The sequence below is a fragment of the Buteo buteo genome, chromosome 13 (genome assembly GCF_964188355.1).
Source record: "Buteo buteo chromosome 13, bButBut1.hap1.1, whole genome shotgun sequence".
Classification (NCBI taxonomy): Eukaryota; Metazoa; Chordata; class Aves; order Accipitriformes; family Accipitridae; genus Buteo; species Buteo buteo.
This window is the reverse complement of record NC_134183.1, coordinates 38,223,136-38,251,041: the sequence shown is the minus strand read 5'-3', so window position 1 is coordinate 38,251,041 and position 27,906 is coordinate 38,223,136. Positions and strand designations below refer to the sequence as shown.

At 63.1% G+C, this 27,906-nt stretch overlaps 2 protein-coding genes across 8 annotated transcripts; one reads left to right on the top strand and one right to left on the bottom strand.

Annotated features, from left to right (window-relative positions):
- The first annotated feature begins 26 nt into the window (after nucleotides 1-26).
- On the top strand, nucleotides 27-7,852 carry PARP6 (poly(ADP-ribose) polymerase family member 6). Of its 7 annotated transcripts, none has more exons than XR_012652844.1 (22): nucleotides 27-670; nucleotides 1,529-1,606; nucleotides 1,728-1,822; nucleotides 2,119-2,179; nucleotides 2,312-2,402; nucleotides 2,498-2,564; nucleotides 2,836-2,985; nucleotides 3,227-3,407; nucleotides 3,798-3,851; nucleotides 3,954-4,049; nucleotides 4,136-4,228; nucleotides 4,323-4,448; nucleotides 4,552-4,617; nucleotides 4,791-4,858; nucleotides 5,136-5,184; nucleotides 5,895-6,007; nucleotides 6,089-6,161; nucleotides 6,328-6,397; nucleotides 6,757-6,808; nucleotides 6,949-7,012; nucleotides 7,192-7,276; nucleotides 7,360-7,514. XR_012652844.1 is itself a non-coding variant. In XM_075045721.1 (22 exons), the coding sequence occupies exons 1-22, from the start codon at nucleotides 668-670 to the stop codon at nucleotides 7,460-7,462; spliced, it is 1,863 nt and encodes a 620-aa protein (XP_074901822.1). In that variant the 5' UTR covers nucleotides 33-667; the 3' UTR covers nucleotides 7,463-7,707. The 7 variants fall into 7 exon arrangements, 5 of the variants coding, with proteins under 5 accessions (XP_074901822.1, XP_074901825.1, XP_074901823.1 ...); XM_075045721.1 differs by having other exon boundaries at nucleotides 33-670; nucleotides 5,898-6,007; nucleotides 6,757-6,836; nucleotides 7,360-7,707; XM_075045724.1 differs by having other exon boundaries at nucleotides 34-670; nucleotides 3,227-3,380; nucleotides 5,898-6,007; nucleotides 6,757-6,836; nucleotides 7,360-7,707.
- Nucleotides 7,853-9,341: 1,489 nt separating this feature from the next.
- CELF6 (CUGBP Elav-like family member 6) lies at nucleotides 9,342-27,612 on the bottom strand. Its single transcript, XM_075045719.1, has 13 exons — nucleotides 27,339-27,612; nucleotides 23,626-23,708; nucleotides 17,477-17,525; nucleotides 15,803-15,931; nucleotides 15,589-15,668; nucleotides 14,971-15,114; nucleotides 14,432-14,576; nucleotides 14,201-14,350; nucleotides 13,805-13,867; nucleotides 12,835-12,915; nucleotides 12,580-12,723; nucleotides 10,800-10,955; nucleotides 9,342-10,537 (listed from the first exon to the last, which is right to left on the bottom strand). Exons 1-12 carry the CDS (start codon nucleotides 27,610-27,612, stop codon nucleotides 10,828-10,830), a joined length of 1,470 nt encoding a protein of 489 aa, XP_074901820.1. The 3' UTR covers nucleotides 9,342-10,537; nucleotides 10,800-10,827.
- Nucleotides 27,613-27,906: the final 294 nt, after the last annotated feature.

Sequence of the window (27,906 nt, the reverse complement as noted above, 5' to 3'; positions counted from 1 at the left end):
TGCTCCGCACCGGGACCGTGGTGACATGGGGGACACGCCATCGACGGGTGGACCTGCCACGCGGACCCTGTGCTGGGCTGTGGGGACACCGTGCCCGCCGTGCGGGGACCTGCGATGGCCACCCTGTGCTGGGACCATGGAGACCCTGAGCTGGGGATACTGGGGACCCTGTACTGGGGACACTGGGGACCCCATCCTGGGCCGTGGGGACGCCGTGCCGGCCATGCGGGGACCCACGATGACCGCCCTGCGCCAGGGCCATGGGGGACCCTGAGCCTCGGGGACTCTGTCCTGGGGACACGCGTACCGGGCCGTGGGGGGGCCCAACATGGCCGCCCCACGGAGGACCTTGTGCTGGCGACTGTGGGGACCCTGAATTGGGGCCACAGGGACCCTGCACTGGGGACACTGGGGACCCCCACCAGCCCCATGGGTCCCCCATCCCGGGGACCCCCGCTGCCCTCCTGGGGGGTACCGGGGGGGGGGGGGGTCGGGGGTACCGGGGTGGGGGGGAACTGGGGGTCCCCACGGGTGACGTCAGCAGCAGCGTTGCTGGGTGACGGCGGTGGCGCCCGGGCCCGCGGTGGGGCCTGACGTCAAGGCCCGATGGCCGCCCGCCCGCCCGGCAGCATGGAGGCGGTGGCAGGCCCAGCCAGCCGCCACTGAGATGGTGAGGGGGGACACACGAGGGGACGGGGACACCCCACTGCCACGGCCACGGTGGAGGGAACGGGCCCCAGGGCCCGGGGGGGGGCCGGGGAGGGCGGTGGGAATGGGGCCTGCTCGGGGCGGGAGGGGGGGACCGAGCCCCGGCATCCCCCCCGTGTCCCCCCCGTGTCCCCCCGTGTCCCCCAGCACGGGAGGGGGACGGGGACGGCGGGGGAGGACCCCCCATCGCCATCGGCCGGGGCCCCTCCGGCCGCTCCGTGCGCGGCCCCCGCCCGCTGTCCCCATCCCGCTGCCCCCCACCCGCTACCACCATCCTGCTCCCCCCCCCAAAACCGCTCCCGTCCCACTGCCCCCATGTTGCTCCCCCCACCCTGCTGCTCCTCAAATTGCTCCCCCCATCCCACTGCCCCCATCCCGCTCCCCCCAACCCGCTTCCCCCCACCCTGCTGCTCCTCACATTGCTTCCCCCATCCCACTGCCCCCATCCCACTCCCCCCGACCTGCTGCCCCCCATCCTAATGCCCCCATCCTGCTCCCCTATCCCACTGCCCCCCCAAACCGCTCCCCCCAAATTGTTCCCCACAACCTGCTCCCCCAACTTGCTGCTCCCCTATGTGCTCCCCCCAACCTGCTCCCTCCCAGACTGCTCCCCCCGATTCACTCCCCCTTAATCTGCTCCCCCAACTCACTCCCCGCAATCCACCCCCCAAACCTCTACCCCCATCCCCTCTCCCCCTAACCCTCTGCCTCATAACCTGCTCCCCCCAGTGCTCCCCCCCATCTCCTCTCCCCCCATCCCCGCTGCCCCCCAACCTTCTGCCCCCCCTAATCTGCTGCCCCCCAACCCTCTGCCCCCCAGGACCTCAAGGGCCAGTACTGGACGGACGATGACTCCGACGGGGACAATGAGTCCGAGGAGTTCCTCTACGGCGTCCAGGTAAGCGCCGTGGGTGCTGGGTGCCACGGGGGGCTCGGGGACCCCAACCTGAGCCCGATTCCGAGTGCAGGGCTGTGGGAGGGCTCTGGGTCTGATGGTGCTGTGGGGTCCTGTGCCACAGGGGACCTGCGCCGCCGACCTGTACCGTCACCCGCAGCTGGACGCCGACATCGAGGCCGTGAAGGAGATCTACAGCGAGAATGCCGTGGCTGTCAGGTGGGTGCACCCGCTGCCCACCAGCCCCTGGACCCGGCCGTGCCATCCCCGGGCACCCAACTATGCCATCCCCAGGCAGCCAGCAATGGCATCCCTGGGCACCCATCCATGATCCCGGCACTCTCCCCGTGCCATCCTGGTCTCAGGGGTGCACAGACTTGATACGTGGGGAGCCACACGTGCCTGTCACCGCCCCGCAAGCATGCCTACCCCGGCACGGTGGGCACCGGACAGCGGTTCCGGCACTGTGCTGTTCTCACCCTGTTCCCCCGCCGTGGTGCCGCGTGTCTTCACAGGGAGTACGGGACCATTGACGACGTGGACATCGACCTCCACGTGAACATCAGTTTCCTCGATGTGAGTTCCCAAGGCGTCCCCCACAGCGTTGGCGTGGGGAGGGCTGGGACACACGCCCCGGGGGCCCCCCAAATTTCCCTCTCCGGCTGGGGTTCCCCATGGCTGTGCCAAATCGTGGCTGTCCTTCTGCAGGAGGAGGTGGCGACGGCGTGGAAGGTGCTGCGGACGGAGCCCATCGTCCTCCGCCTGCGCTTCTCCCTCTCCCAGTACCTCGATGGCCCTGGTGAGCGGGGACGGGCAGGACACGGTATCCTCGTGTGCCCTCGGGACTGGCACAGCGGTGGCACCGACAGCTTGTCCTCCTCTCTCTCCCCGCAGAACCGTCCATCGAGGTTTTCCAGCCGTCCAACAAGGAGGGCTTTGGGCTGGGTCTGCAGCTGAAGAAGTAAGAGCCAAAACGCGGTGGGCACCCAAGGGAGGTGGGTGGGGTGCTCCACGGGGTCACTGTTTTGCCCCAAAAGCGGCCAGGTACCACATGTAGCCACGCCACCATCTTTTATCTGCCACACAGCCCTGTGACGGGCTTACCACTAGCTTTGGGTGGGGAAGAGGAGGAGCTGGGTGGCACGGACCACCCAAGCACAAGGCTCAGTGGGCACTGAAGCACCCACGGGTGCTGGCACCCCGCTCGGGCACCCATGCCACCTCTCTGCCAGGATCCTGGGCATGTTCACGTCCCAGCAATGGAAACATCTCAGCAACGATTTCCTGAAGACCCAGCAGGAGAAGCGGCACAGTTGGTTCAAGACGAGCGGTACCATCAAGAAGTTTCGTGCTGGCCTCAGCATCTTCTCCCCCATCCCCAAGTAAGACCCCGACAGTGTCCCCAAGGGACCAACCCTCTGTCCCCTCACCCTGGGTGGCTGGGGACCTGGCACCATGCCTCAGTTTCCCCACTCGCCCCTCAGACGCTGCTGCTCCCTACCAGAACCCAAGGAAGTGGAGGTTGCTCCCAAAAAACAGCCGAAGGGTGAATTCGGCTCCGGGTGATGGAGGAGTAGGGGACGGTGACAAACCGGGGAGCTCAAGGGGATTCTGTGCCTGCAGGTCTCCCAGCTTCCCCGTCATCCAAGATTCGGTGCTGAAGGGCAAGCTGGGCATCCCCGAGGCTCGTGTCAACCGCCTGATGAACCGCTCCATCTCCTGTACGGTGAAGAACCCCAAGGTGGAGGTTTTCGGCTACCCCCCCTCCAGCACCCAGGCAGGTGTCGCCCCCTTCAACATCCTGGTGGGTGCCTCCCCGCCTCGGGGTTTGCTTTCCTTTCCTTTCCCTTCCTGGATTCCTGGGGGCTGTTCCGGGGTCGGATCACTTGTTGTGGGGTGGTGGGACCTCCTTGGGTTGGGGGGAGCCCCCGCGGGGTTTCTCCCCTGCGCCTTGTCCCCAGCACCCTTGGGTGCTCGTGGGTGAGCTGGGATGCCGGCTGTGGGGTCCTGCGGGGTTTCACCCTCCATCTTGGTGCAACGTCCCCGCTGTGGCTGCGTCCCCAGGAGGGCCTTGGCATGTCGGGGATCCCGCTGTGCCAGGGGGGCGTTTTGGGGGCTGCCGGTGCCGTGTGGAGGTGGGGGTGTGTAGGGGAAAGGGGATAACGCAGCTGGCTCCGCTCTGGCTCCGTCGCAGGTCGGCGGCCACTGCAAGAACGTCCCTACGCTGGAGTACGGCTTCCTTGTCCAGGTGAGTGTCCCGCATCCCGCTCAGCCCCATCCCACTGCCCGGAGCATCCTCCCGAGCGCCATCGCCACTGCGGGGGCTGACTGCCACCATCCTCCCCCTCAGATCATGAAGTACGCGGAGCAGCGGATCCCAACGCTCAACGAGTACTGCGTGGTGTGCGATGAGCAGCACGTCTTCCAGAATGGCTCCATGCTCAAGGTGCGGCAACGGGGACTGGGCAGGCACGGTCTGTGACGCCGTGTCACCATCTCCAACCCTCCCCGTGGCTCCTGTCCTCTCCGCAGCCAGCAGTGTGCACCCGGGAGCTCTGCGTCTTCTCCTTCTACACCCTGGGCGTCATGTCCGGCGCGGCGGAGGAGGTGGCCACGGGCGCTGAGGTAGGGGTGCATGCGGCAGGTGACCACGCCGTCACTGTCCCCCGAAGGGACAGGGTCAGGGTGCTGTCCCTTCACCCCACGCTCTGTCCCCAAGGTGGTGGACCTGCTGGTGGCCATGTGCCGTGCCGCCCTGGAGTCCCCTCGCAAAAGCATCATCTTCGAGCCTTATCCTTCTGTGGTGGACCCCAACGACCCCAAAACGCTTGCCTTCAACCCCAAGGTAAGTGCCAAGGGGGCAACGCTCCCCCATGCCAGGGGTGATTGGGCCAGGGGGAGCCCCGAGGACCCCTCTGATGGCCACCTCTCTCCTGCCCCATGTGTAGAAGAAGAACTATGAGCGGCTGCAGAAAGCCCTGGACAGTGTGATGTCCATCCGGGAGATGACCCAGGTACGCCGGCGTGGCCCCACGCCACCCATGGCCCCACGCCACCCGTGGCCCCGTGTGAGATCCCCTCGGTGCGGGATCTTTTGCTGGGGGTGGCGTTTTGGTGCCAATCTCCATCCACCCACGGTTGGGTGGGTGCTGGGGGACACACCCGCACCCCCTCTTGCCTCTGCCAGGGGTCCTACCTGGAGATCAAGAAGCAGATGGACAAGCTGGACCCCCTGGCCCATCCCCTCCTGCAGTGGTAAGGCCGAGGGTGCTGTTGCCCCATCCTGCTGCCCCACCTCCATCCCTGTTGCTCCACATCCCCCGGGATAGGGGATAGGGTGGGGGGCAGCCGGACACCCCCGGCATGACCCTCTTGGCCCCTTTCTCCTGGGGGGGGTCACCACCATCCACCAGCCTTTGGGGCAGGTTCTGGCACAGCTTCCAGCTCAGCCCCACTCCCAGGGGAGCGTGGGACTGCCCTGCCTGACCTTCTTCCTCCTCCTCCTTCTCCTCTTCCTCTTCCTCTTCCCAAGGATAATCTCCAGCAACAGATCCCACATCGTCAAGCTGCCCCTCAGCAGGGTAAGGGGCCTGGCCGGCCTTCCGGTGGGGTGCGGGTGCAGCGTGTAGGATGGAGAGTATGGAATGTGGGATGGAGTGTACAGGAGGTGGGATGGGGAGTGTAGGATGCAGTATGTGGGATGGAGGATATGGGATGCGGGATGGAGGATATGGGATGCGGGATGGAGGATAATGGGATACAGGGTGCAGGCTATAGGATGCGGGATGTAGGGTATGGGAAGCAGGACGCAGGGTATGGGATTGTGGGATGAAGGATGTGGGGTTGGGACATGGGATATGGGATGCAGGATGTAGGATATGCAATGTGGGACGTAGGGTGTGGGATGTGGGATGTAGGATAAGGGATGTGGGACATAGGGTATGGGGTGCAGGCTGTGGGATGGAGGATGCAGGATGCAGGATGAGGGATGTAAGGGCACAGGGCGGGTGATGTAAGGGTCTGGGATGTAGGATGCAGCCTTTGGGATGGGGTCTGCAGCCTGTGAGATATGGGAGGCAGCATATGGGATATAGGATGGAGGATATTTGTCATGGGCTGTGGGACAGGGGACGAGAGACGGGGGAATGCCACGGGCCCTCCTGGCAAGCTCGGGAGGGCCAAAGCAGGGCCGGGATGGGCATGGGACCAGGCTGCCGTGCATGATCTCTGTCTGTCTGTCTGTCCTCTCTCCCTGCTGGCTCTGCCTTTGCTCTTCCCTTTCCCCTGGTAGCAGCTGAAGTTCATGCACACCTCCCATCAGTTCCTCCTGCTCAGCAGCCCCCCAGCCAAGGAAGCCCGGTTCCGCACTGCCAAGAAACTCTACGGCAGCACCTTTGCTTTCCAGTGAGTTGCGGGGGGTGGGGGGCGGGAGCCCCCCCACGCGGGCGCCGTGGGGCAGGCTGACGTGGGGCTGGCTTTTTCCAGCGGCTCTCACATTGAGAACTGGCACTCCATCCTCCGCAACGGACTGGTCAACGCTTCCTACACCAAACTGCAGGTAACGCTCCCCCGTGCCCGACAACCCCTCCCCGGGGCAGGCAGGCAGGCAGGGAGGGATGCAGGCAGCTGGAGATGCGCTGCCTGCAGAGGCCGGGCTGCCTCCGCCACCGTGCCCAAGCTGTCGGGGTGACCCCGCATCGCTCACCCTGGTGTTTTCCTGCAAGCTGCATGGAGCAGCCTATGGCAAGGGCATCTATCTGAGCCCCATCTCCAGTATTTCCTTTGGATACTCAGGTAAGAGGCTGCCTGCGCTGCCCAGTCCTGCCTGCGCTCCCATCCCCACTCCCCGCATGGGCCCCGGGGATGTTCGGCATCGTGCCGGCCGGAGGAGCCGCGTGGGAGTGGGCAGTATCCCGCATCCTTCCCGCCTGCACCGACCTCTTCCCAGCCAGGTTGGGGCTTTCCAATGAGCTGGGGAATTAAAATCCCAACGTTTTTGAGGCTCCAAAAGCTGCTGTGCCCACTTTTGGGGGGTTCCCAGGGTTTGGCCGCAGGGCGGGAGCACCCAGTGTGGCTGTCCCCGTCTGTGGCATGTGTCACCCCGGGGGTGCTCCTTGCCCGGGATTGACGGCCGCTGCCTCGCTTCTCCTCAGGGATGGGGAAAGGGCAGCACCGGATGCCTTCGAAGGACGAGCTGGTGCAGAGGTACAACCGAATGAACACCATCCCCCAGGTGACGGGCCGGGGGACACCGTGGGAGGATGGGGACATGGCACCCATGGGTGCTGGGGACGGGGTGTGCCGAGCCCGGCCAGGGAGGGTAACGCCGGCTGCTCTCCCTGCAGACCCGCTCCATCCAGTCCCGCTTCCTCCAGAGCCGCAACCTGAACTGCATCGCGCTTTGCGAAGGTGCGGGGACATGTCGGGGGGGGGACACGACACACGACAACGCGAGGGGGGGGACAGGCGGCACCCACATCCCTGGCTCACCGGGTGGGGGGAGGAGGGAGGAGGGAGGGTCCCCACCATGGGCTGCGCCCAGCGGGGACCTCTGTCCCCCCCCGTCCAACAGCCCCTTCCCCCGGCAGTCATCACCTCCAAGGACCTGCAGAAACATGGCAACATCTGGGTCTGCCCCGTCTCGGACCACGTCTGCACCCGCTTCTTCTTTGTGTGAGTCCTGGGCTGCACCCACCTCACCGGCACCCGTGGGACACCCATGGGACACCCCCTCACCCCTCCTTCTCCCCTTCCAGGTACGAAGACGGCCAAGTGGGAGACGCCAATATCAATACTCAGGACCCCAAAATCCAGAAGGAGATAATGCGTGTGATCGGGACTCAGGTGTACACAAACTGAGCAGTGGCAGGGACACCCCCGGGGACACCCCCAGGTGCTGAGCAAAGACCCCGGGCGAGGCCAGGGGAAAGGACGAGCGGGTTTGGAGCCTCCCAGGCAGGGCAGACACGGGGGCCGACGCCGGTGGCTCCACCCTGTACATAGGCGTCAAGCATCCAGTGGGCACCAGGCGGGTTCAGCGGTCCCTTGTCCCCTCCCCGTCCCGTTCCCCAGTGTCCCCGACCTTGTGGCAGCGTGGAGAAGGAGCTGTGGGGGCTGGCGCGGCCGGTGGCCGCCCCTCCTGGCCTTGGCAACGATGGCGTTTTTATTGACGACGAGAAACCGAAGCAAAAAAAAAATAATTAAAAAAAATAACCAAAACAAACCCAAAAAACACATAAAAAAAAGGAATCTGTGTCGGTGTAGTTTAACCTATTTAAATGGCCTGGGGCTGTGGGGAGGAGATGGGATGGTGGGGAAGGGATGGGGTCCCAGGGAAAGGGTCATAGGGAATTGATGGGGCTTTGGGAAGGGGAGGGGGCGGTTGGGAGGGAATCACACCATGGCAAAGGGATCGTGCTATGGAGCAGGGACCACACCATGAAGAATGGACTGTGCCTCAGGGATGGGACCACACCAAGGGGACGGGACCCCCGCAGGGACCAGTGACGCCGCAGAGACTCACTCACGTGCAGAACGAGATGGAGACCTCCCAGGGACTGCGCTTCATCTCAGCCCATGCCAATCCCAATAACTACACGGGTACGGAGTCGGTGCCAGCACGGCTGCGTCCTGCTACGCCCAAACACGGATGAAAACCCATCAAAGAAGCCCCGGAGGCTGCTGGGGCTCAGCGCGGGGACCCCCGCGAAGTGGTGGGGTGCTGGCAGTGGTAGCGAGGTCCCCCACGGTGCTGGGGCTCCCCAGATTGGTCACGGCAACGCGAGGCCACGGCAGTAAAATATCAGCCCTTGGGAGACGGTGGCTACTGCGACATCAGCCAGAAGCCACCCGGGGACACCGGCCAGGGCTGTGGGGGTCCCTCACCAGGGGTTCAAGGGTCCGAGGGATTTACAAAATAAAAATAAATACCCCAAACCAGTCCTTTGCCACCCCGCCAGAAGCACGGGCGTTGTTTTCAACCAGGATTTATAAAGAAAGTTAAGAATCAACTTTAAAAATGTCCTGGTTTGGGTACAGTCACCAGCTGAGACCCAACAGGCTCATCACACCAGTGGGTGCACTCTCGGTGTCACTTCTGGTGTCTCCTGCCCTCGGGGAGGTGACGGAGGGATCCCAACATCTGTCCACCACTGCTCGTCCCGCACCGGCTGCTTGACGTCGATGTCCCCAAAGGCCACCTAAACCCAGGCAGAGGGGACACCGGGCAGGCGGCTATCCCCTTGCCACCTACCCTGCCAGCCACCCCATTTTTTTTTTGCTTAAATTTGTGGGGTTTGGGGTGGGGGTTTTTTTCCCTTCCCTTAAATCAAGCCACTTTCCCATGATCACCACAGTCGCTCGTCTGCAGGTGCGGCTGCGAGGGGACATCCCACGGGACACGTTAACGTCCTCCAGAAGCTCCCCCATCGCTCGGAAAGAACAACAAAACGGCAGGGGCCGGCTCCTGCCTCAGTTCCCTCTGCAGCCGGGGTGAGTTCCTCCAGAAAATGGTAGTTCCTGGGAAAAAAGCAAATAAAAAGAGAGGCCCATGCTCCTCTCCCGGCTTCACCAAATTCCCGGCAGATGCTTTGGCCCAGCCGGAGTCAAGCTGGTCAAAAAGGGGTCCCCAGCATCATCTTCTCGGGGTAATTTGGGTGGTGGGACGCGGCAGCGATTGCTCCAAAGAACCAACCAAGGTGACGATTTTGACAAAATAAGTTTATTTCACTTCGCTTCGTTTCTGCCGAAACCTCACATTTTTCTTTTTTTTTTTTTTTGGCTGAAAAAAAAAACCCAAAATCCCCCAAAACCAACTGAAAACGCAAAGAACCGCATTGCTTCGCCCTCTCCTGGAGGCGACCGAAGGGGCTCTTTCAACCAGCTTGACTCCCCCGCTGCTGGCTCCCGCCTGGGCCGCGGGGCTGGGGGAGCCACCACAGATCCCCAAAAAACCCCCCCTCTGCATCCCCCCATCCCCGGCCACAAATCAGCCCCCCAAAACCGAGCCCTTGAGCCCCGCGAATTGGCCTCCCAAAACCGAGCCCTCTAGAAACACTCGCAGCTCTTAACGCCCAAGGTTTTTCTCAACCTTCTTGATTTCTGTTTTTTTTTCTTCTTCTTCTTTCCCGTTTTTGTTTTTTTGTGTGTTTTGTTTTTTTTTTAAATTAATTTATTTATAGATATATTTAAAAAAAGCAATAGTCCTTTGGTCCCTAAACTCTAAGGAATGATATGACTCTGAAACAAGTAATCCTATGTCCCTGTGCCAGTGACAAGCAGGGGGAAGCGTGTGTCCCGCCGCCCTGCTCCATGGGATATATATATATATATACTTATTTATATATATCTTCTATAAGTCCAACATCCTCTGATCCTTTTTTTTTTTCCCGACGTGGGGAAAAAGAAAATCTTGCCCTTTTTCTTTTTGCCAAACAAGCATCCTCCAGGTGAAGCACCCGAGGCTGGTCCCGTCCCACCGGCTTTGGTTTAAAAATCCATTTGGAGCCTCTTTTCCTCGTTTCTCCTGGGAAATCGGTAGCAGCAAATGAGTGCTTTAAAAAAAACACAAAGGTAGATCATATCCCGGCCGCCCGGGGCCGTCGTCCTTTCTCCCGGCGAGGGATTTGGTGAGTCCCGGCAATCGGCCAGCGGCGAATCTCAGCCCCAGGGCTGCATTGCTCTCCTCCTTCCTTGTCTTCCTTGCTCTCTCGTTCCCGTTAAGTAACAAACAAGACCGGTTTGGGAAAAAAAAATCAAAAAAGAAAAGAAAAGCTACGACCAGAATGGCTCTCTTCTTCGCCGTTTTTCTCCATCACCTCCTCCTCTTCTTCCTCCTCTTCCTCCTCCGGGATGTGTTGCAAAGAAAGAGAGTTACAGGTTTGGATACTGCACTTGGGGAAGGGGAAAGTCGTCAGACACCGCAGGACGCCCGACCTGCAAAACAACGAAGGGGCCGTTAGCCTGTGTCCTGGGGGATGGAGGGAAGGAAGGGCAGAGAGAGGGATGGAGAGAGGGAGCCCACACACACACAGACAGTCCCAGGCACAGAGGCACCCCCCTTGCACACTCTCAAGGGCATTTTTGGAGAAAACACGGCACCTGTGATGCTTTAGGTGAGCCAAGCCCCACCGCCAGGTCCCCCAGGGCATCGCAGAGGGTGCAGCAGGGCCAAGCCCCCCTGTGTTCCCCCCCCTACCTCTCCGCAGGGCCAGGGTAAGCAGGGGTCAGTAGGGTCTGTTGGCATCTTTTGGCCGCTTTAGCTGGACTTTTAGCCTCTTCATGCCGATCTGGAAGCCGTTCATGGCCTGAATGGCTGCCTGAGCGCTTGTCGGATTGTCAAAACTGACGAAACCTGGGGGCGAGGGACGAGGTGACAGAGGAGTTTGTCACTGTAAACATTGCAGGTTGCCGCTTTGCTTCAGCTGAGGCATTGAAATCCCGTGGGATGCTCCTGCGGGCAGCCTCAGGCGGAGCCCCAGGTTGGGGTTGCTGGGAGAGGGGGATCGTGGGGTAACAGCACAGCCCCAGATTGCAGGGGACTGGGTGATGGGCTGATGGCATCTTTGGGGACACCAAGGTTTTCAGGGACATTGAGGTGACAGGGTCTGTGGGGACACCAGCATAAGAGGGTCCACAGGGACACTGGAGTGGTCTGCAGGGACACCAAGGTGATGGGGTCTGTGGGGACACCAGGATGGGATGTGCGGGCTCATGGGACACCTGAGTGACAGGGTCTGCAGAGACAGCGAGGTGATGGGGCCTCCAAAGACCCTGGGGCGACAGGGTCTATGGGGGCACCAAGGTGAGCAGATCTGTGGGGACACCAAGGTGACAGGGTCTGTAAGGGCACCAAGGTCTGCACATCTGTGGGGATACCAGGGTGACGGGGGTCTGTGGGGACACGAGAGTGATGAGGTCTGGGGACACCAGGGTGATGGGATTTGTGGGGCCACCAAAGTGACACAGGCTACAGGGACACTGCGGTGACAGGTCTGCAGGCGGCAGTGGTGCCACTCAGCCGCGTGAGCAGAGCAGACATGGCAGCGGCAAGCGGTGACCAGCCCTCCCTGGCAGGCATGCCGGCAGGTGCACGAGGCGGAGGACATAGGGGACAGCATAAGAGGGGACAGCAAGAGGGTACGTCCTTCTGTCCTGGCACGGGGCGGGACAAAAATCCCGCCCTTTGGCCCCAGGACAGACAGACGCATTGCTCCAGCCACGGTACGGCTTCGGTCACCCATTGGTGCTGCCCAAGCCAGACCCCTGAGCTGGGGATGTCAGGGAGAGCCAGACCCCTGAGCTGGGAATGTTGGGGAGAGCCGGACCCCTGAGCTGGGGACTGGAGAGAGCTGGACCCCTGAGCTGGGATATCAGGGAGAGACGGATCCCTGAGCTGGGACACTGGGGACAGACAGAGCTCCAAGCTGGGGACATTGGGGAGAGCTGGACCCCTGAGCTGGGACACCAAGGAGAGCCAGACCTCTGAGCTGGGGATGCTGGGGAGAGCTGGACCCCTGAGCTGGGATATCAGGGAGAGATGGATCCCTGAGCTGGGACACCGGGGAGAGACAGAGCTCCGAGCTGGGGACATTGGGGAGAGCTGGACCCCTGAGCTGGGACACCAAGGAGAGCCAGACCTCTGAGCTGGGGATGCTGGGGAGAGTTGGACCCTCGAGATGAGACGTTGGGGAGAGCCAGATCCCTGAGCTGGGATGTCAGGGAGAGCCAGACTCCCAAGCTGGGACATCAGGGAGAGCCAGAGGCCTGAGCTGGAATGTCAGGGAGAGCTGGACCTCCAAGCTGGAGACCAGGGAGAGCTGGGATGTCGAGGAGAGCTGGATCCTCGAGCTGGGATGCTGAGGAGAGCCAGATCCCTGAGCTGCGATATTGAGGAGAACTGGACCCCTGAGCTGGGGACTGGGGAGAGCTGGACCTCCGAGCTGGGACGCTGGGGAGAGCCGCACACCAGGACTTACCAAAGCATTTACTCTGGTTGGTGGCACGGTCCACAAAGACTTTGGCAGAGATGACATTGCCGAAAGGCAAGAACATCTGCGTGAGCTCCGCGTCCCCGAACTCCTGGGGCAGGTGATAAATAAACAGGTTACAGCCTTCGGGACCTGGGTGACACATAAAGGACAGCCGCACGTCAGCCGCGAGGCGGGGGTCACCCCGGGGGGGGAGCGAAGAGCAACCGGCCCCACGGCAGGGTGCCCCCCACAACCCCTCACCTTCTCGCTGCTGCTGCGGGATGATGGGTGCTTGCTGGGGAAAAGCTTGGCTGATGGGTGCGTAGGCGGTGGGATACGCTGCTGGAAGAGAGAAACGCGGAGCTGAGACCCCGGCACCCACCCCAGCCCCAGGAAGGGCTGGGGACAGGAATGTCCCCCGCTGCCACCCTTGATGGAGGTGCCTCTCCTGCCCCAGGGCTGCTGGCTCTGCCCTTCCCACCCCTGCCAGCATGGCCCCAGCCTCCCGGCACGCCAGGGATGCAGGAACGGCTCTCCCAGGAGGGACGTTGGTGGCAGCAGTAATACAGCCTCATGGTTGAGGAAAGCCAGCACTTTTGGTTGAAAAAATGAACAATTTGGGGTCCAAAACTTGATTTTCTGTTGAAAATCTGAAAATCGCTGTTAGTGCTCCTAGTTAAATGGCTGCCGGGCTCGACGTACTTCCGCAGGACACTTTGACTCCCTTCTCTCTGTGGCCCATCTCCTTGGCCATCAGATTCGGCCGTGTGATGAACATCCGAGAGCATTTTTGATGTCTTGGTGCCTCCATGGCCGTCTCTACCAGCAGGCTGGTGTGTCGGCAGGATCCAGCATGGAGCCAGCTCTCCATCACTGCCCAAACCTCGCCCCCTCTCCTAGGTACCGCCGCCAGCTCTCCCCCACGGAGTTATCTCAGACCCGTGGGCATTAAAACTCACTTTCCTCCATCCAAAATTTGCACGGAGGGCCGTGCCGGGAGCGCATCTGTGTTGCTGGGGACGAGGGGATGGTGCTCTGCATCAGTGTCACCCCCACTGCTGCCCCGGAGCTCCTGCCAGTGTACGGCACCCCATGCTCACCACATTAATCCGTGACCAAGCACGCTGCCCCAGTCCTGTGGTTCAACCCCAAGGTGACGTTCACCCCCCAAAAATAAGGGTGAGGAGCAAAGAGGGGAGAGAGGGAAGAAGTGCAAAGCAAAGTTTGAGACCTGCATAGTGCTGCATGCCTGCGTAGGCTTGCTGGAGGGGATCTGCCACCGTGGGGCTTTGAGCTGGGAAGAGAAAAGAAGGGAGAAGGAAGCGAGAATAAGCAAGAGAAACCCGGGGATGAGCAGCTCCCACAGGAGAGAGCTCTCGGCCAAGCACCGCCGCAGAGGGGCAGAGCTGCTCCCTGCTCTTTCATTGGAGCCAAGAGCATCCCCGTGCTTGCAAAGGTGGCAATACCACAGGAGGAGGGATTTCAATGGGGATCGGTGCACGGCTGGTTCATCCAGCGTGTTCCTGGGGTGGGGAGCACCCCCGGAGCCTGCCGCGTGAGCTGAGCACGTGTCCCCAGTCCCGAGGGAATGTGGCGGAGCCCCCCGGAAGGCTGCAAGGAGGGTTACCTGGGTAGGGGTGGATGCCGTTGGTATAGATGGTCTCCGAGGCGGGCTGCCCGTTGGTCTGCGGCGGCAGTGGGCTGAAGCCGTTCACCCCGATCGGCGTGGCAATGCTGGGCACGGGCGCTGTGCTGATGCCAGGGGGGGTGCTCGTACCTGCAGGAGGGAGGTGTCAGCACCAGCAGCGCCCCCTGAGGTTGCTGAGCAGGATGGGGAGCAAAGGGAGGGGGGTCATACCTGAAGAGGGGGTGAGGGGGGCGGCCACCAGCCCGCTGACATTGAAGGCGGCCATTTGCTGCATCTGGGCAGCGGCGATGGCAGCCATGGGGTTCAGGCAGGTCCCCTGCGCAGCCGCCATCAGGGCTGCCTGCTGCTGCATGATCTTCAGGAAAGAAAGGGGGAAAAAGGGGAAAATGAGTGAGTGGCAGAGAGAAGGGGGGAGCAGGGGAGGAAAAATTAGCATTCCCGCTTTGTACCCACGCACGGGGCTCGCAGGGATAAATGCCACCCGCTGCCGGACCCGGGGACAGGAGGAGGTCTAGGTGACAGTAAAAGAGGCGATACATGGGACCGCTGCACCCTACAGCCATGCCACCCTCACCTGGGGGCTGAAGCCTTCTGGTTGTGCCCCTAAATGGGGATACACCAACCCTGACGGGCATCCGCACCCACTGGCACTGGTACAACTTCACGCAGGCTTTCACGGGCAAAACCAACCCGCCCCACTCGCGGGGCTCCCCCAAAACCCCCAGGTCCCAGCCGGTGCCAGCTCCTACCGCTTGCGTATAGGCCCCGTAGGCGCCAAACTGGATGGTCATGGGGTTGAAGATGCCCAGCTGCCCTGCCATCTGATGCATCCGCCGCAGGGTCCTCTCCTTATCCGTGTCCGCAAACTTCACTACCAGGCTGGACGAGGCACCCTGAGACAGGGGGAAGAGGGGGCTGAACGGCAGGACTCCGGCAATGCCCCTGAAATGTCTCCCTGCTCCGGAGAGGGACCCACTGGCTCGCAGCAGCCACAGCATCCTCAGCCCCAGGGATGCTGCCCGGCTTGGCAGCAACAACCAGCAATCGATGTGAGGTTTAATTATAGCCAGTTTTTTCTCCCTGGCAGCAGCTCCCTGACCTCTGTTTCCTTTTTCCCCTCCTTGTTCACAATTTTGACCTTCGACGTTAATTAAACAGCCCCTTTCTCCAGCGTGGAGGGAATTAGCCCTGCGCGCTCAGCCCCAGAGCTCAGCGGCCAGGCAAGGATGAACCTTGGGGTGATCTGGCCGACAAATTGCCGGTCTGTAGGATTTTGATCCAATTAGACAGAGGATCAAATTAGCTGGTGATTGGATTACGCAGGCAGCATGGGGTCGAACGGGGCAGGGCGAGAGCCTGGCACTTACCGGCATGGTTTGGCTGCCGTGCAGGCTGTTGATGGCAGCCTGCGCCTCGGTGTGGCTGCCATATTTCACAAAGGCACAACCTAAGGGCAGAGATGGGACACGAGAGAGGTTGGATTCAGCTGCTGCGGGAGCCAATGCTGCCCAGCCAGCGGCTCCCACCCTCCACGGGTGCCGACAGCCCACAGAGCGCTCAGCCGGCTCCCCCAAAGCCCACCTTTGCTGGCTCCGTCAGGCCCTCGGAGGATGGTGCACTCCTCGATCTGGCCAAAGGGCTCAAAGAGGCGCCGGACGTCATCCTCGCTCTGTTGCTTCCCCAGCATACCCACAAAGAGCTTCCTGTCTTCTAAAAACAAAACCAAGCCCCTCAGAGAGCGGGATGCTACCCACCGTCCCACCCCCTCATCCCCGGTTTGCAAGTGGCGCATGGAAGGGAAAGAGCTGGGTAACACCGAAGCCTGGGCAGAGAGCAATGCTGATCTGCCAGCAAATACACAGGGTTTATCACCTTCATCCTACAAAATGCTCAGGGTGGAAAAACCTCTCCTGCAGGGAAATTGCTGAGGGGTGAAGCTGTGAAGAGCTGGCTCTTGCTTCAGGGACCAGAGCTGGGGCTTTTCCTGGGGATGGAGGAGCTGGCTCCCCCGGCACTGATGCGAGATGCGGCTGGGAAACAAAGAGAGCCCGCAAAACAGTGGCGATTGCCTTTGTATGATTGACTCGCAGAATAACCCGCAGCCTCCGGCCGTGCCCAGGGGACATAAATAACCCAAACACGAGAGAAGGGAGAGTAAATAATGAGAATTTCATGATTATTACCAGCATCTGTCTTGCGCAGCCGCGCGCTCCCGCTGCGCGCTAATGGCATTTGACAAAGAAAATAAGGTGCCCTGTCAAGAGCGTTGCCGGAGAAATAAATAAATAATGGCAGGAGACGATTAATGCTCTGTCCGTTAAGGTACCAGGAAAATTAGTTAAGGGAATAGGGCTCTGTGTTGTCTAGTTAAACATAAACCATCTCCCGGCCAAGGCTGCCGAGGGGAGCTGGCTCGGTGGCCGAACATCGCCTCCTGGGCGAGGAGGCCAGAGCCAGGCGCCTGAGCTCGCCCATCGATTTTTAATCCTTCACCAATTACGCTCAGTAAGTGGGTAATTTATTTGCCGGGTCCCTCTGGGACGTGCCGGGACCAGCTTGCAGCGTGTTTAATAACGTGCTTTGATTAGGGCGATATCTACCCCGGCTGTCCTGCCGAGGGCAGGCGGCCCTATGTGAGCATCCCACGTGTCCAAGTGTGCCTACACGCCCAGAGCTTGCTTGCGGCACTGGGAACATCAGGGAGTTTTGATCCGATTCCTGCAATTTTGCCCAAATTATTGACTCAGCCTTGAAATGCTGTGGCCCCACAAGCTGCAAACCCCCACGGAGAATGGGGGGGGGCGGGCAGCAGTTTCTATTTGAGAGGGGCTTGGGCCACGTGCGGCCAACTCCTGCACCCCGACTCTGCTGGGGTCCCCACAGGCATCTCTGGGCAGGTAATTAGGTTGTTTGATAGACGAAGGGGCTGTCAGGGAGCGGCTGGCTGGCACTCTGCCCAGCACGATGTCAGGATGCTCACAGTATGACATCAGGATGTTCTTGGCATGACGTCAGGACATTCTCGGCGTGACGTCAGGACGCTCCCCCCAGCTGGCTGGGCAGGGAGAGCCAAGATCACATTTGCTCTGTGCTCAGTTTCGGACGCCACTGGCAAAGGCAGCTCCCTTTGCATGTTTCTCTGCAAACAAACCTCCCCGCGGCAGCCCCCACGATGCCATCGTGTCCCCCATCACCCCCTGGGCTGGCCCTCCGCCACCCTGCCCGTGTGGGGCAGCAGGGGAAGGGGGGACCTACCTCCTCGGCCCTCGCTGTCAGCAGGCTTCACCTGGATGGGGCGGTTCATCTGCAACACACAAGGGGAGCGGGCGGTCAGTGGCAGTGCCGTGCCCCCACCGAACCCTTTCCGCGGGGAGTGGCAGGATTCGGCCCCAGCCTGGCGCAGGGGGACAGAGCGGGGAGCAGGGGAGGGACCTGCAAAAACAGAGCCAGGGCTCGTGGCCACACCGAACCAGGGATGCCGCGGGAGGAGGGCAATGCTACAGCCCTGGGGACGGGTACCCGGTGCCGCAGGCGCCCGCCGGGCTGCCGGTGCCAGCCTTGGCCGCCTGCCTGCTTTCCTCGACTGCAAAGGACTGCAGAGGCGGCGGCAGCACCCGGCCAGCCCCGGCCCCTCCAGCAGCACCGGCACCACTCTCCTTTTCCCGATTCTCACCCAATTTTGGCCTCCTCTCGCGCGCTGCCGCCGCGTGTACCCGCGAGCATGACATGCGTGTGTGGAGGGACACGCTGGGACGGCGCACACGTCCCTGGCCTGCTGCCCCACGGAGCCATTTCTCCTCCTCTCTCCCCCTCCTTTTTCCCCCCATTTAGCCGAAAAATGCTACAATTACGGCCGTTTCCACGGCAACAAGCGTGCTTCCCCCGCGATGCTGCAGAGCCCGAGCCATGTGCTCGATGGGGTCGTCACGGCAACGGCGGGATGTCACGCATGACGGGGCGGCTGTGCGCACACGTACACGGCTCAAGCACACGCAGGGACAGCCGCGCACACGTGTGCTGCTGTCGCACCCACGCGGGTGTGCACCCCCATCCCAGGGTTCTCCCTGTGCACCCCTGGAGGGGGTCCCCAAATTTAGGGGCTGGGTGGGGGCAGCACCACCCCCGTCCCCGTCTCCCCCCCCGCCCCCGTGAGGAAGAGGATGGCTAAGGAAGAAGAGGAGGGAGGTTTCCACGGCAACCGCCTCGTCTCCAGGGAAACGCGGGGAGAAATGTCAGCACAGAGCCGAGGATGCTCCAGGGAGGGGACCGGGTCCCCAGGAGCCGTGGAGTGGCACCGAGGGACATGGGGCCACCCGGCTGCCCTCGTGTCACTGGTCCCCCAAACATCCACCCCAACCCCAGCACCGGGGCAGGATCCAGCACACCCCAAACCCAGGAGGCTGTGATGGCACGAAGACCCGTAGAGCCACCATCCCCCTGTCCCCCACATCCCTGCCACGGCTGGGAGGAGGGAACCCCATTTTTGAGGGGGGGGGCTGCCCCCCCTCCACCGACCTGCCAGTCCCATTTACCAGTGCGATGGCCTTTGATGGAATAAATTTCCCGTGCCCGCTGCTGTATGCTTAATGTAATAAACCCAGCGAGTATGATTTAGAATAACATTTACGGAGCCGCAGAGTGTCATTTTGATGTGTCTCCCGTCTCCGCTCGCCGGTTATTAAACTGTATTGATTCTCCGGGAGCGGCTGATGTTTATAAATGTCAGGCCTCAGGGACCAGCTAACCTACCCCAAGGCTGCTGCACCGTGCTGGGGAGAAACAGCCCCGGCCTGTGGACTCCCCCAGAAGGGGGTTTTGGCACCCCTGACATCACCCTGTGCCCACCCCGGGATACTCAGTGCCCCCCTGCACCGGCTCCCATGGCACAGGTGGACGGCTTGGGCACCAAGACCTCCCCCTGCACCCGGGTGTCCGGCACCCACCTGCCTGTCTGTCCCCACAGCACCCCTGCACCGTGCCCCTGTGCCCACCCAGTCACTCAGCCACCTGCCGCTGCCCCACAGCCTTCCATCCATCCCCTGACACCCAAAAAAACACCCAGGCATCTCCCCCTGCTCCTGACGTCCATCTGTCCACCCCCCAACACCCATCCGTCCATTCACCTACCCCTGACACCCACAAAACCACCCACCCACCCATCTGCACCTAGGATTCACCCATCAATTCACCCATCCATCCCCCAATACCCATCCATCCCCACAACACCCATCCATCCACCCACCAACCCCTACCCATCCCCATAGCACCCTTACACCAGCCCATCCATCCCCCATCTCCCTGCCACCCGCCTTTCCACCCCCTTAGCACCCATCCCTCCACCCCCATAGTACCCACAAATCCATCCACCCATCACCCCGCTCCCACTCATGTCCCCCCCATCCATCCTTGCACACCCCAAGGACACACTGACGCACCCAGGCCCACAGGAGACCCTGTCTGGGGTGTTCCAGCACCCACCAGTCCCGTCACTCGTGGGTGCCCCACAGAACCCCAGCTACAGCACCCCATGGCCAAACCACCAGTGTGCTACAGCCTGAAGGGGGTCACCACTGGCTGCTAAACCACCGCCTGACCCCTTGGGCACCGTTACCCGCTCAAATTCGGAGTCCCCCAACAACCTGGGCACCAGGGAGAGCCAGCCCATGGTGAACCCCTGCAGTGGGACCTGCCCCGTGGGAAAGGGTCACTTCTGGCCCTTTGGTGTCACCCTCCTCCTCCTTGCACCCGACAGCCGGAGGATCTGGCAGGCCACCACGCATCTGAATGAGCCGAGATGGAGGCGCTGGGTGACACTGGAGCAGCGGGTGCCCACGGGAGCCTGGTGCCCACATCACCCCTGGGGTCCCCAGGCAGCCAACACACGGTGCAGGGAGACAGGCGCTCGGGTACAGGCAGCCATCCATCACGGGAACACCCTGCCAGAGCCCTGGGGGTGAACTCATAACAAGGGGACACAGCCGGCCTGGGGACAGTCACACCACCGCACAACCCCGCACAGGCACACGACCATCCTAGCACACCCCCACGCACAACCACGCATCCCCTACAGCCGCACTCCCGCTCCTGCACACCTCTGAGCACAACCACAGACCCACATACAGCATCCTCCATGCACATCCACCCACCCACAGCTGCACGCTCGCCTCAGCACCCCGCCCGCACAACCGTACACCTACACAGCCACACGCTTGCACCCACGCACAACCGTACATCCATCCTAGCATGACTGCACACCCACATGCAGCCACACACCCACCCCAACCCAGCCCTGTGTACACCCGCACACAACACCCCTACACCTGCCCACCCTGAGACCAGAGTCCTCATAAGCACCCACCCACCCACAGCCACACACCCACACAACACCCACAACACCCTCCCCACAGCTGTGGATTCGGCACAACCACGGGCACATGCCCCAGGGTGCACAGCCGGCACTGCCATCCATGCCGGGCAGGGACACGACGCCCCTTGCCTCAGTTTCCCCATTGCGGCAGCAGGACCCACAGAGGGACCCCCGGCAGTCTTCTGTGGACACACGGACGCCGGGTGCTGGACACCACCCCTGGATGGCCACAGCTCCCCCCCAGCAGCATCTACACCCCATTCCCACCACCACCCACGCACACCTGAGCCCTGCACACACCCGGCCAGCTCCCCCACTGGGCACCCACAATGTGGGAGCCCACGCAACACCCATACGCACACACGCACTCTCTGCTCCCTGCTCGCACCCGGCGTGCGCACACACGCACGTGCGCACACTTAAACACCCCCCACTGCCACCCCCCAGGCCCACATACACCCACACCCCATGCGCACAATCCCTGGGTGCAAAGACACCCTTCACAGCCGCTCACACACAGCTTGCACGCCGCTGATGTGCAACCGCTCCCCACCAACACCTACTTGTGCACACCCCAGGGGCAAAACCATACCCCTGCCAACGCGCGCACGCACCCTCGCACCATCGGCGGGTGCAACGCCCCCCAGCACATCCCCTTGCACACCTGCAACCACACGCGCAGCACCAACACCCACACCCGAGCCCAGGGTGGAAAAATATACCCTCCAGCCAACACACAAACCCATCCCTGGCTGCAGATACACCCTCTTCACCAACACAGGCGTGCACACGCTCCATCCCTGCCCGCAAATACACCCCGCTCACCCACACCCCACCGCCACACAGCAGCCCTGGGCGCAGATACACGCTCCCACCAACACCCACCCTCACACGCAGCATCCCTGCGTGCAGATACACCCTCTTCCCCAACACCCCCCCGCCAACACCCTCCCCATCCCTGGGTGCAGGTACACCCTCCCTGCGAATACACGCATGATCGCGACCCCCGTCCCGGGGTGGGGGGGCAAATACACTCTCATCGCCAACGACTGCCCCGCCAACGCGTGTACCCCATCCCTGGGTGCGGACCCACCCTCCCCACCGACACCCACGCGCACACGCCCCATCCCAGGGTGCAGATCCACCCTTCCCACTGACACCCCCCCCCCATCCCCACCCCTGGGAGCAGATCCACCCTCCTCACCCACCCAGCCGCGCACTCACCCCGTCTCTGCGTGCAAACCCACCCTGCTCACCCCGCCATCCCCCCCGCCATCCCTGGGAGCAGATACACCCCCTCACCATCACACGCATCCCCCATCCCTGCATGCAGATAACCCCCCCGGGTGCAGACACCCCCCCCCTCCCCTCCCTGGGTGCAAGCACCCCCCACTCCGAAGCACCCCCACCCCGCGGGTGCGGATGCCCCAGCGCACGCAGAGGCTCCCGGGCCGAGCCGAGCCGAGCCGAGCCGAGCTGAGCCGAGCCGAGCCGAGCCGGCGGCAGACAAAGGCGGGGCCCTACCTCGATGCAGAGAATCTTGGACCCGGCGGGCACCCACAGCACGGGCGGCCGCGGCCCGGGCGCCGGCACCTGCGGCAGCTGCATGGCCCGGCCCGGCCCGGCCCGGCCCGGCTCGGCTCGGCTCGGCTCGGCTCGGTTCGGGCCGGCCCGACCCGGCTCCACCCGAGGCGGCTCGGCTCGGTCCGGCCCGATTCGGCTCGGCTCGCGCAGCGGCGCGCGGGGAGGCGGGGCGGGGGGGAGGGGCGGCCGCAGCCCCGCTGAGCCGGGCCGAGCCGGGCCGGGCCGAGCCGAGGGGAGGGGCTACGGTGGGGACACGCCCCCTCCATCGCCTCGGACACGCCCCCGCGCCGCGCCGGGGGCGGGGCCTGGGCCCGAGGTTGGGGGGGACGGACCCCGAGGAGGCGCGGAGCGCGGGGGTGTGAGCGCAGGCACGGGGGTCGTGCACAGCCATAGGGGGGGTGCACCAGCACGGAGGGGGGTGCACGGCCATAGGAGGGGTGCACAAGCACGGGGGGGTGTGCACGGGCAGGCGCGAGTGTGCAGAAGCAGAGAGGGGTGTGCCCACGGGTGTGCGCGCAGGCACGCAGGGGTGCGAGCGCAGGCACGGAGGAGCGTGCCCAAGCATCGAGGGGTGTGCACGGGCACGGGGGAGCGTGCACAGGCACGGAGGAGCGTGCACAAGCATCGAGGGGTGTGCACGGGCACGGGGGAGCGTGCACAGGCACGGAGGAGTGTGCACAAGCATCGAGGGGTGTGCACGGGCACGGGGGAGCGTGCACAGGCACGGAGGAGCGTGCACAAGCATCGAGGGGTGTGCACAGGCACAGCCAGGTGAGCAGACGGAGGCGTGAGCCCAGGCGCAGGGGTGTGCACACACGCAGACGCCTGCCCTGATGCACGCCCACGCACCGCTACGTGCACACGCGCGCAGAGGGGTGCGCACAGGCGTGTGCCCGCGCAGGGGTTCGTGCCCGCGTGCCCACGTTCAAGCACGTGCTCGGGTGCACGCCCCTGTGCTCACCTCGTGCAGGGTGAGAAGCGAGCAGCTACAGCAGCCACAGACCTCGCACATGCGTGTGTGCACATATGTGCTCGCCTGTGTCCCACAGGCAGGGCCTGACCCCACACCTCCTTTAGGCTCCCAAAGTGGGCTGTTAACTCTTAAACCTACCGATGCACAGCACCACCGGTGAGAGCACGGCTCAGGAAGCCGCGAACCTCGTCCCCCTCCATCGGCTCCGCACACCCAAGGCAGGGATTGATTCACGGGCCCCGGCGCTTTCCCCAGCCAACCAGCGGCCCTATTGATTTTTATTTAGGCGAATAATTAAATATTTATTTTCACTTTGTTAAGCTCGGGAGGTCGGAGCCCACAGAAAGCGCAACAGCATGCGGGCAGCAGGAAAATCAATGCCTCGGTTTGCGGCCGCTGGAAGCGGCTCCTGCGCCCGCACCCTGGGTAGGTGTCACCGTCCCCCTCCCCAGCTCACCCCGACCCCCTGGTGTCACTTACCCCTGGCAGCGTCTTCTGCTCGTGCAGGGCGCTCTGCGCCTTCAGGGCCGAGTCGCGGGCGCAGTAGGTGAGGAAGGCACAGCCTGCGGAGACGGGGAGATGGGGTCAGCATCTGGCCCAGCACCACCGCAAAGCCCCAGGCACACAGAGAGCTGGTGGTGCGGCTAATATGGTGCTGGGGTGTCACCCAGCAGCCCAGCACCCCAGCACCCTGGCACCCTGGCACCCGGCACCCTGGCATCTGGCACCGTGGCATCCAGCAGCCCAGTGGCACCCTGGCACGCTGACATCCAGCACTGCAGCACCCCGGCACCCAGCACCCCAGCACACTGGCACCTAGCACCCCAGCATCCTGGTACCGTGGCATCCAGCACCCCAGCACCCTGGCACCCTGGCACGCTGGCATCCAGCATCCCGGTGTGCACCACCGCCAGCGGGGCCAGAGCTCAGCCCTGAAACAGGGTGGGAGATCTCAATACAGAAGAGATGGAGCACCAGGATGAAGGAAGGAGGAAGGCAAGAGCAGGCAGCGAGTCTGGCAGCACACGGGCAGTGGCGCTCCGGCCCCAGGCTCCAGGGAAAGCCGCAGCCAAAGCCCTCCGGGAAGCGGATCTCCAGGCGTCAAGGCTGCTCATCCCGGCTTGCCGCCACGCTTCTCCTGGTCCGGAGCATCCTCCTCACGATGAGCCTCGCGTGGCGAAGGCACTCCGGCTCCTCCGACATCGCGGCGCTTTGGGAATCGGAAATACGCCTGGGGCGAGGTTTTCCCACGCTGACTCACGCTGCCGAGCCACTCGCTCGCCCGGAGCCGGCAGTGACAAGCGAGCCCCGGGGACGGGGTCTGGTCCTCTCCCCTCCGTCCCTCCCGTTGCGGGAGCATCCCGGGTCCCTGTGCCGCCGCCACATCGCTCCCTCCCCAAGGGCTCCCCCCCAGTTTGCTGGGGTCACATCCAAAAGTGTCTGAAAGTGACATTAAAACAGCAGCAAAACAGTTTCCCTTCAACAAAGTAAATATTTAATGAATAAAATTGACATTGATGCATTTTTAATATTGGCACAATTAAATCCGCCAGCTGATTAAGTATTAATAACTCTTAATAAGTACAATCAGTGTGCCTGGGAGGAGAGGGAGCGCGGCAGCAGGGTGGGGGGATGCCGAGGGATGGGGTCCCTCGCTTGCCTCAGGGTGTTGGGGACATCTGCCCTCGCAGGGAGCAAGGAGAGATCCCCCCCGGTTAAATATTATCCCACTGCGGGTGGAAAGGGGAGGTCAGCGCAGTGGCTCGCATCAGTCCCGGTGCCATTTCCAGTGTTTACCATCCGTAATCATGTTGGCTTCCTCCTCCCTGCTCTTTTTTCCCCCTTTTTTTCCCCCTTTTCCCCTGCAGGAAACAATGTGGATGGTGGCCAGGCGTTCCAGAGAAGTTCGGAGGGCTGGAGAGGGAGCAATCCTGCTCCGGAGGCTCGCCAGGAGGAAGGATGCCGTTCAAATTAGAGGAGCGTCCGCAATTAAATGGCGCGTCTGGGCCGCAGCAGTTGAAGCCCGCACTGGAGGAAGCGCCAAGGGGGCTCAGCAAGGTGCAAATCCCATTGTTCAGGGAACACAAGCAGCTTCAGAGGCGCCTGGAGACATTTCAGAGGCCACGGTGCTGAGAACGATGGAGTCCAGGCAGCTGCCCCATGGCCGAAGGGCACCGATGCAGCCGCATCCACAAGCGCCTAGTTTCGGCTTCCCAGAAAGTCCTGACAAAGCAGGCACTGCCTGTGGCACAGAGGCTCGGCAACAGTGTGTGGAGGAGCATTGAGATCCCATCTGGGTGACACCCAGAGCGCCCTGACCCTGCTCCGGCGGCACCAACCCCCAGCTGACGGGTGGGAGGTTCCATAAAGACCTCGGTGGTGCATGCGTGAGCCCCTCGGCATGCCGCTGTTGGGGGTGCCTGGTGCTCTGCACCCCGTGCCGGGATGCCAGCCAGGCCGGCAGTGATCCCGGTCCCGCAGGTCACAGAGGTCTGGGACAAGGCACAGGCAGGGGGCTGGGCAGGTGGGTGCCCCCATCTGCGGTGGGTGCCTGTATCCCAGGTGGGTGCCTCCATCCCAGGGGTGCTCCAACTCCAGGGGTACCCAAAACTCAGGTGGATGCCCTGATGCCAAACAGGTGCCCCCAACCCAGGCAGGTGCCCTAAACACTATTGGGGTGCTCCCAGCCCTGGGATGCTCTGACCCCAGGGGTGTCCCCAAGCCAGATGGCAGCTCCCAACCCCAGATAGACACCCTAATGCCGTGTGGGTGCCCCCACCTCAGGCAGGTGTCCCCATCCCAGGGGTACCTCCACCTTAGACTGGCACCTCTGCCTCAGGGGTACCCCAATCTTAAGGGGGCCACATACCAGGATGCCCCATACTGGGGTGTCCCTACCTTAGGGGTACCTTCACCTCAGTGGTGGTGCCCCCACCTCAGGGGTGCCCCACACTGGAGGGACCATACCAGGGTGCCTCCACCTCAGGGATACCTTCACATCAGAGGTGCTCCATATTGGGGTGCCCCACATGAGGGTACCTCCACCTCAGGAGTACCCTGTACCAGGGTGCCTCACCTCAGGCATACCTCCACCTCAGGGTGCTCCCCCTCAAGGGTGCCCCCATCTCAGGGGTATTTTCACCTCAGGGGTATCCCCACCTTATGGGTACCTCCAGATCAAGGGTACATCCGCCTCAGGGGTATCTCAACTCAGAGGTGCCCCATACTTGGGTGCCCCACCTCAGAGGTGACCCACCTCAGAGGTGACCCACCTCAGGGGTACCTCCATCTCAGGGCTACCTCACCTCAGGGGTACCCCCACCTCAAAGGTGCCCCATACCAGGGTATGCCCACCTCAGGGGCACTTCCAGATCACGGGTGCCCCATCTCAGAGCGTCCCACCTGAGGGCTACGCCTACCTCGGGGCGCTCCACCTCAGAGCGTCCCACCTCAGGGGTGCCTTCACCTCAGAGGTGCCCCATACTTGGGTTTCCCACCTCAGGGTCTTCCACCTCAGGGGTACCCCTACCTCAGGGTGCTCCACCTCAGGGTGTCCCACCTCAGGGGTGCCTTCACCTGAGGGCTACCCCTACCTCGGGGCGCTCCACCTCAGGGCGTCCCACCTCAGGGGTGCCCAACCTCAGGGTGTCCCACCTCAGGGGTGCCTTCACCTCAGGGGTGCCTTCACCTCAGGATGTCCCACCTCAGGGGTACCCCTACCTCGGGGCGCTCCACCTCAGGGCGTCCCACCTCAGGGGTGCCTTCACCTCAGGGTGCCCCACCTCAGGGGTGCTTCACCTGAGGGCTACCCCTACCTCGGGGCGCTCCACCTCAGGATGTCCCACCTCAGGGGTACCCCTACCTCGGGACACTCCACCTCAGGGCGTCCCACCTCAGGGGTGCCTTCACCTCAGGGGTGCCCCACGTCAGGGGTGCCTTCACCTCAGGGGTGCCCCATACTTGGGTTTCCCACCTCAGGGTCTTCCACCTCAGGGGTACCCCTACCTCGGGGCGCTCCACCTCAGGGCGTCCCACCTCAGGGGTGCCTTCACCTCAGGCTGCCCTACCTCAGGGGTGCCTCACCTCAGGGGTGCCCCACACGCGGGTGCCTCACCTCAGGGCGTCCCACCTCAGGACGCCCCAACCTGGTCGCGCGCCGCCGGCAGGCGCGGAGTCCCCCCCCGCCCCCGTACCTTTGTGCATGCCGGTGAAGCGATCCTTGAGGACGGTGAGCTCGTAGATGCGGCCGAACTCCTCGAAGAGCGGCTTGAGGTCGCTCTCCTCCAGGTTACGCGGGATCTGCCCCACGAAGAGCTTGATGGCGTCGTGATCCTTCATGGCGATGGCGCCGGGCGGGCGGCTCAGCCCGTTCACCCGGCCGCTGTTCGCGGTGCTGAACGCCGCCCCCGCCTCCGCCGCCGCCGCCGCCGCCGCCGCCGCCGCCACGCCGCTGCCCGCCGCGGCCATGGCCCGCTCCGCCGCCGCCGCCGCCGCTGCGGGAGGCGCCCGCCGCCCCGCCCCGCCCCGCCCCGCCCCGCTCGGCGCCGCTTCGGCGCCGCTCGGAACCGTTCGGAACCGCTCGGCTCGGCCCGGGCCTCTCCGCTCGCAACCCCCCCCCTCCCCCTCCCCCTCCCCCTCCCCACCCGCGCGCGCGGCCGCCAGCGGGCTGGTGACGTCAGCCTGCTTGGCCCCGGCGAGACGCAAGGTATTAGCATAATGAGCCAGCGGCGGCCAATCAGGAGGGGAGGCTGGCAGCGGCGC